Source organism: Anser brachyrhynchus (assembly GCF_964034855.1).
Source record: "Anser brachyrhynchus genome assembly, chromosome: 5".
In the NCBI taxonomy this organism is placed as follows: Eukaryota; Metazoa; Chordata; class Aves; order Anseriformes; family Anatidae; genus Anser; species Anser brachyrhynchus.
In genome coordinates, this window is record NC_137699.1 from 17,986,339 (window position 1) to 17,994,752 (window position 8,414).

Here is an 8,414-nt window from a genome sequence, read left to right on the forward strand (position 1 = left end):
ATTTCAAGTAACTCTAAGTGAGGCCTTATAGATTGTGTAAACAAACTTTAAACATTACTTTTATGCGTGCTTATTTACAGATTTTTACACCTATGCTTTCTTTTATGTCTAAGAAGAAATATTATAGAGCAGAAATCTTGCTGTAGTAGTAAGAATTACCCAGAGACTATATGTTTTAAAGCTGAATGTTGAATGTGGTTTAAAGTTTAATTGGCATGACGGTAATAGATGGTCAGGGTTTCATATAGTTAACTCATCTTTTTCCAGGAAAATTTTTTTGGACTGCTATGGCCCTGTTGCCTTTTCTTCCTAGACATCAGATCCTTCCAGAAACTCACAGAAGGAAAACACTGGGAAATGAGGAAAAAAGTGCATCAAATAAAAGAATGCCTCTTGAATCTGAGAGTTCATTTCAGGAGTGAAAATCTTATTTCTTGGACGGTCTAAAAGGAAAAACTTCTAAATATATCATTGGTTAAATTAGAGAGAAAAATGCATATAAACATTTGTGCATAATACCACGGTAAATAATGACTATTACTTAAGAAAATATTTTAGTGTATGAAATGCAGAGTTGTAGCACATTAATAGTTGCAAATAAAATATGTAAAGGAAAAGTGTTTGTTTGTTTGTTCGTTTAACTGGTAATTATAAGCAAATTAGTTGCATATTTCATGAAGAGTTTGCTTTTCTTCTACTGTTATCATATCTTCTATATAATATTTATTTTTATGAAAAGATAGTAATTAGAAATTCTGTATCTTCCTGTTCTTTCTACCTTCTGGGTTTAAAAACTGAAACAACAGATATTTTTCAGCATTTTGATCTAAAAGAATATTTTTTGTCTTTGCAGGTTAACAATGAGAATGTAGTGAAAGTTGGCCACAGGCAGGTGGTGAACATGATTCGACAAGGGGGCAATCACCTAGTTCTAAAGGTTGTCACAGTAACCAGGAATCTTGATCCAGATGACACAGCTAGAAAGAAAGGTACATTTTTCTCTTTTCCTAATGGAGTCCTTCCAGTCTTGTTCCACAGAAAATAGGGTAGGAACAAGAAATTCTGATTTACAAATTTCCCTTTTTAAATTTGAAATACTCTTCTGCTATTTAATTTAGAGTACTTTAAATCTGATGACATACACATTAATACATGACAAGAAGGATAGTGTTCCATTGTCATACTTGCTATGAAATTTCTTTATACAACATTGGATCTTTATACGTTGTTTGAAGATGTAGTCAAACTTCTTGATATGAGTGTCTTGCAGTAATGATGTAGAAAACCCACAAAGAACAGATTAGTATTTATTAATAAATTCAATACATACTTGAGGTTAATTTGACTCCTCTGGAAGTTGAGAACTTACAGTTTGGCAAAACATTTTATAAAGGAACTCTATAAGCATAAGAAAAGCAAGCAATATATTTTGACTGAATTTCTGATAGAAAAACTGTACATTACAATGGTCAAATCATTCTAGGTGAACTCAAAGTGGAGGGATAGTTCCAGTCAGGGAGAATCCCCTCCTCCTCCTATAAGTTGAAAACATGCAGTTTCTTTTTGTGACACTTTACAGCTAACAAGAAAGCAGCTGGTCCAGGAGAGGTTAGTACAGCATCATGTGCTGCAAAGACTTTGGGAAATAATTGTCTGAGTACAAACAGGGGAAGTTTTTTCCCAGTTTAAAAGCCTATTTTTTTCCTATATTAACTTTAATGGAGATTATTAGATAACCTATATAGTAAGATTGGGCTATGCTCATAAGAATTGCAATGTTCTATACCCCCCGCCTAAACCCCACCCACCACCACACCACCAAAAAAAAAACAGCAAAATTTCACAAAAAAAAAAAAAAAAAAGTAAGAGAGAGAGAGAAAAAAAAAAAAAAGACACCCCCCCCCTCAAAAAAAGATTTGGCATTACTTCTTTCACCTTAGATGCTCCTGCATCCGCTCAGGTAAAAGCTACTCTGGGAAGTTATTAGGCCCTCATAATTATCATTAATCAGAAAAGATTGGTGCTAGTAACTAGCGTTCAATTCAGCAGCATCACATTTTTGAAGACTCCTGTTCCTCCCACCAGTTTCTTGAATTGTCACTCACAGCCACCTGGCTTTTCAACACAAGAGCAGGCTGGAATCTGGCACTAGAGGGCTCCCTCTTTGTCCAGGAGTAAAACTTTCCTTCTATGCTGCCAATGTCCTTGACATCTACTGCTTTAAAACAAAGCAAAACAAAACAAAACAAACAAACAAAAACACTTATAGCACCTTGAGGAAAAAAAAAGAAAAAAAGAAAAAGAAAAAGAACAGAAAAAGAAAAGGTTATAATAAAGTAAATCATGTCCAAACATGGTTTTGCATAATTTTTAACTTAATAGAATTACCATTAGCACATTCTAAACAAACATTTCACTTCTGCCTTTTGATGTGTCATACTGGCCTTACATAAAACTGCTGTTGTATACAACAGAAAGGGAAGAATAAGTTTTTTCTATAAAAACACACCCCAGTTCTTTGCCATCTTTCCAGAGCCTTCTATTGGTAACATGTCATTTGCCAAAATGCCAAAAACGTTCACCTTTGCATCTTGCCCCCTTTTGATGCAAGTTAGTAACCTTTCTTGTCACCTAACAAGTGCCATTTTAAATTGGGAAGTGTGTGGAGGGATTTTCTTGCCATCAGTCTCCTATATGGTGGGGACAGCATCAGCCTCAATTAACAATCCAGTATTTTATGCAGTTTGCCTCAAAAATTTGCTGTCACTTCTCTTGTTGGGCAAGAGCAGACCCCAGATTGGAGTTAATATTTGCAGTACTTAAGCAGTAGATACCACATACGTGGCACTGAACCTGAGCTATATTTTTTAGTTTTATTGGCACACTGTTGTTCAAGGCTCCCTGAGAAGATGAAAGAGCTTAACAGGGGAAAGATGAAACTTATGTATTGGATATAGCTGATACAGAAAGGGAGCTGTATACTTCCCTCCATCATTCTTTCGTCCTGCTTTGCCACCTTTTGTCAGAATGGTGTAGCATCATGTATGTTATTGACCAAAACACATCAGAATCCTTAATTTTTCCTGGTGTCCCAGCACCATTTCTACTTGCTGGAAACCTCCTGCTTTTCTACCAACATTGCCATAATCTTTTCTGATGTTAGTCTCCTTTCTGACCTCTGGAGTGGATTATTGTAATATATTCTCTGGTTTGGATACGTTTGAAGCTATCAGAAAACATTTGTTATCAGGATACTAAAATAGATGCTTGTTCTCTGCTAACTGATTGACTTGATATTTTAAGATCTACTTTGTCTTACTTATTCAGAGAATCACCTGTTTTCCCTGGTCTCACTGTGACTATAGAGATAAATTTGAATCTTTTTTCTTGTATTTCTCAGATTTAACAGTTTCTTCAAAGATGAAATTAATCTGGCAGAGGTTGGCTGGTCTCCAGGAGATTTTTAGCTATGTACATTTCTTAGAAGGAGGGGCACAACTGCTGTGAGGCACTTTCTCTAACAAGTCTTTTTCCTGCTGAAAAAATAGAAGGGCAGAGTTATTTAGCTTTAACTGTTTCTATGTATCCTGTTATATAAAAGCTTGCTGATGTGTCAAACAACCTACGCTAAAAGTAGAAACAGTACAGAAATTCAGTACCTGAAAAGCGTCTCAGGGTTTTTCCTCTGCATGTACGTATTTAATATTACCTTATTTAATATGGCATATTCTTTTAAATAAATCTGAAATTGTGTATGTGAATATAGTGGTTAAGAGATGTATGTTTACTTATACTGTATATCCTTCTCTTTAATGCAAAGCCCCACCACCGCCTAAGCGAGCTCCAACCACTGCACTGACCTTGCGGTCTAAGTCAATGACCTCAGAGCTTGAAGAGCTTGGTAAGAAAGTATTTTTTGACAAGCATGCTGGGATAATAAAAATTTAAATATATATATATATATATATGTTATGTTCAATTGATTTAAAAGAACTGCACTTTGTACAGTATATAGAGCAGAAAGGGTTTTAAGAATGCTGCATCTTTGGAGATTTAAATATGCATGATTTGCATGAATAATTTTTCAAAAACTTGTGCCTTTACTGCTATGCAAGAGAATGTTGATACATTTTTATGCATCATCAAAGTTTGGCACATTTACTAAAAAGTAATGCCGTATCATATTTTGTTAGCTTTGCTTTCTAAATTTTCAGTTCATCTAATATTGTTTTATTTTAAATTTCTGTGGCCTCTCATTAGTGGATAAAGGTAAGCTGCCAGAAGCTGTTGTTAAAAAGCTGACAGTGTTAAAGCAGCTTCAACTTCAACCTGTTTTCATTAGCCTCTGATCTGAAAAAGTGTATATTATGATGTCACTTTGACTTTTGTGCATGATATGAGATTAATTCTCCTCACTATTGGTAATAAAAAAAAAAAAGTATTGAACATTCAGTCTTTTATTTGCTTTGCTAATTCTAAGAAATGTGATTGTAGATTCCTTTACTTGAACATCCACATTCTAAATATGCATAATTCTTTGGGATTTTTTTTTATTATTTTATTTTATGGAAGTGAGGAAAGTAACAGTTTTTTGGTGGTTTTTTTTTTGATATTTTTTTCATTCCTGATTTTTATCTGTTAGGTCATTAAAAAGTAGAATTTCTGCACCTAGACTAAAAAATATGAATGGACTGCATATACAAAGAGAAAAGTCCAAGGTATATAAATATATGGTTAATAAATACACCAGAATAGTGTGTTTAGCAAATGATGTTGGGTGTAAAAACAAACCACGTCCCTCATTGCAGAATAATACAATAACTCTAATTTTTCCACTGCTGTGGAAATACATTGATTTAAATACTTACATTTTGTAATCATTTTTATTTTTGGCATAGACTCATATGAAGGCCAACCTGAGGGAATCAAAGCATTGTGGATAAATGGCTACATTTTTTCCCTATAAGTCAATTTTTTCTGGGGCAGATGGACCCCATCCATCTTCTAGCGAGTCAGAAGACACAGTTTCAGTGGGAGCTCTGACCAACAAAGCAGTGCAGAAATGGTTACTGTCTTCTCTGCGGCATAACAACCAAATGAAGACAAAATTAAACATCCTGATTACTTATCCTGAGCTCAAAAAACTCAGTTAGCCTATGAGAAGAACTCTAGGAGCCTGAATATTGTTTTCAGCACATTGTGAATGCTCCATAATTTTTCTTACAGGATTAAAATGTGAAATATTATTTCTGCACACTCTTTTTATTTTGGGATGTTTTGATTTGTTTTCCTTGCATGGAGTGCTAGCAAGCTGTAAAACATTGCTGGTTTGTCAACAAACTTTCCCAAGGAGGCAGGAATACTTAGGTTCCATTTTTCCCCTTTGTTATTCCCTTCTGCAAATCACTTTCAAAATAAGGATATTCTGAGAATATATCTTGTATTTCTCTTACTTTTCAGTCTTACATAGTAGATACTGTTCTTAAAGCAGAGAGAAGCAGCACTCTTTTCTAGGGAAAAGTCACTTATTAACAGTAAAGTCACCTCTGCAATGAAAAGCATTGCAATTTATCTTACTCATCCCCTAATTCAGCATATAGTACTTGTTCTGCTGTTTGGTCTCATTGGCTAGCAGAAACCACTGCAACTTTTGTGACTAGCAGCCATAGGACACACTTGAATCTTGAAGCAAGTTTCCCATCCATATCTTTATCCAGATGGGGCAAATATGACTGTGGCAAGACTTTACTATTCTGAAGAATAGTCCTAAAACATGCTCCAGAAGTGTACGTCCCCTAACAAAGTTGTAGTAATACTGGAGCATGGCAGATATTTATCATCTTCCAAACGGCTATAAATACCAGTTCCACATGATACTGTGAACATTTGCCATCTTAGCAAACTATGACTACTGTTATAAATAACATCTGTGATCTACCTATTTTAATATTTGTCCTGTAAAAGGACTATTAGTAGAAGGAACAAGAATTCTTAAATTGCACATCAACTGAACAAGTTTCCAAGGAGATAATGTTCTCACTATCATCAGTTAAAAGTTGTCTTCTGACGTAAAACACAGATTGTATGTGTGTATATATACATAATTTATATATCTTTATATGTATATGTGTATATATTGGACATCTGTATGAACTATGAGAACACCCACATTTTTATGTCCATTAAACTATTTAAAGAATAAACATTTTTTTTAAAAAATATATGTACAAAATAAGTAGGAAGTATGTACAGAAGAACACTGTGGATGTTCTCATCAATATATGTGTAATCTTTTTTCTGAACTTAAGAAGCTCATGGTCTCAATAATGTCTCGTGGCAATGAATTCCACAGGCTAATTATGTGCTGTGTACAGATGTATTTCCTTTTTATTGGTTTTAAATGTGATGCCGTTAATTTTATTGAATGTCCCTTGTTATGTAGTATAAGAAAATGTTAAATAGAAATTCCCAATTTGTTTTCCCTTAGAGTATATATTTTTGTCAGTTTTCCTAGCTAAGCTAAACAACATGATCTTTATTTTTTTTTAATTTATACACCTTGCAGTCTTTGCAGTCACTTTCTTTGCCTGGTTCTGAACTCTACTTATGGTTTTATTCACTGATTTTTAGCTGCCCTATTCTCCATAATACTGAGCAGACCATCTCAGTTGTTCTCTTTCAAATGAATTATTCCAAAATATGGCAGATAACATCTGCTAGCAATTCCTTTCCACTTCAATCTGCAAAGATATTAAAATGCCCTATTATAATAATTTCAATAAGTTGTCCCAGTTACTACTTTTTAAAAAGAATGTAGAGAAACATTGTACATGTATCCCTACTATATGCAGGGGAGCAATTTCTTACATTTCATGTATAAACCCTGATAAACTGGGCTTTTGCCAAGCTGTTTATCTACAGTGGTTTGATAGGTTCATGCATAGTATAGGTTAGCAGGGAGAGATTGACTTCTTAGATGGAAGAAAAATGTTTGTGCTCAAAATAACAGACGAGGATTTAGCATATAAAATTACCTTCAGAATTGATTCACAGTTCATTCCCTTTCTATTTCCAAGCTTCAGTACGGAAGAAGAAGGGTAAGGGGAAGCATTTTGTCTCTTGTTTAACCTGTTTCTCACCTTTCCATAGTGAAGGATAATAACATAATGTAAATGTTGGCATATGGTCCAGTTTATTTTATGGTGTCAAATGTACATTAGTTATTGTATATGTTTTTTAGTTATTTAGTTAATAAATTGCAAACACACTGAGAACTCAAGCAGAAGGCTACATTTGAAAATATTCCCCACATTTCTTCCTTTTGTCTCATCTTGCCTTTCTTTCCTTCTTTGTATCCAACTCTTTTCCAAACCTTTCCATATCATCTCACAGTTACTGTGTTAACTGGCAGCCACAGAGAATATGTGGCCAGTAACACATCCTCAGTGTAGTCCTACGTTAGTGGTTTCACTTGTCCTTTTAATGGCGAAAAGTTACTCATGTAACCACACTGTCTCTGTCTCAGGAAATAGGGATCTTGCACACAACATTTGAATTTTTGACCTGGAGAAATGCTGCTCTGCACAATTTTAATTTTTTTATATGACATCTTCCACACTGTCCCGTATGCATGGAGTGCCCTCCCTGAACTGATTCATAAGGCCACTACCTTCTCCCTGAAATCTCTCCTTAAAACCCACTTCCCCTATGATCCTTATTAAGCAATCATCTAAGTAATGGCTAGGCAGAGGGACAGGTAGAGGTAGCAATGCTATTTTAATAGTTTTTATAAATGTAACTGTATATATATGTATAGAAAGTTTGTTTGTGTTTAGCTGTATTTTTCCATACTCCTGTATGTCATTTTGCTTTTTTAGATTGTAAGCTCTCCTGAGCAAGGACTGTGTCATTTACACATTTTCATGGTGTCTAGCCCAAGGAAGAGCCTCAAACCTCTTTGGGCCCCTGGGTGGTAGCTGGTAAAACAGTCTGTGTCCTGCTCTTTGACAAAGTTCAGTGTCCCTGAAAGGAAAGCTAGGCTGTAGGCAGTGTCTTCTCTCAGTAGTGGAGTTTTTGCTTTTTATCGTTAAACAGGAAAAAATCAGGTTATTTTCCTCTCTTTTTTTTCTGTTCTTTCCTGACCTCCTTTTAGGTCACTAACACGGGTTCCAGCTAGTGGTATTTTCCATTCTCGATTCAAAGAATATAATAAATAAACCCCATTGCTACTGGTATTTTTCTAAAACATATATTTTGGCAGCATATCAAAAAATTTTACATTGTTATTGTAGAGCGTTCTGTCAAGCAAAAATACAGTTTTCTGGGTTATAGGTGAGGGAGGCATTAAGATGGAACTGATGGCTTTTGTAGTTCTGTTTGACCGCTTTTGGTTGTCTTTGGATGGGGGTTCTGGC

General features: G+C 34.8%; 1 protein-coding gene across 8 annotated transcripts in view; it reads left to right on the forward strand.

Moving 5' to 3' along the window:
- The window catches only part of SHANK2 (SH3 and multiple ankyrin repeat domains 2), a 354,395-nt gene that overhangs the window by 309,689 nt on the left and 36,292 nt on the right, over nucleotides 1-8,414 (forward strand). For 6 of the 8 annotated variants that reach the window (XM_080594526.1, XM_080594522.1, XM_080594527.1 and 3 more), the window contains 2 exons: nucleotides 854-989; nucleotides 3,821-3,901. In XM_080594526.1, the coding sequence (XP_080450652.1) occupies nucleotides 854-989; nucleotides 3,821-3,901 (217 nt within the window). Of the gene's footprint in view, nucleotides 1-853; nucleotides 990-3,820; nucleotides 3,902-7,076; nucleotides 7,098-8,414 lie in introns of all 8 variants that reach the window. The other 2 variants (XM_080594528.1, XM_080594529.1) reach the window with 1 other exon arrangement.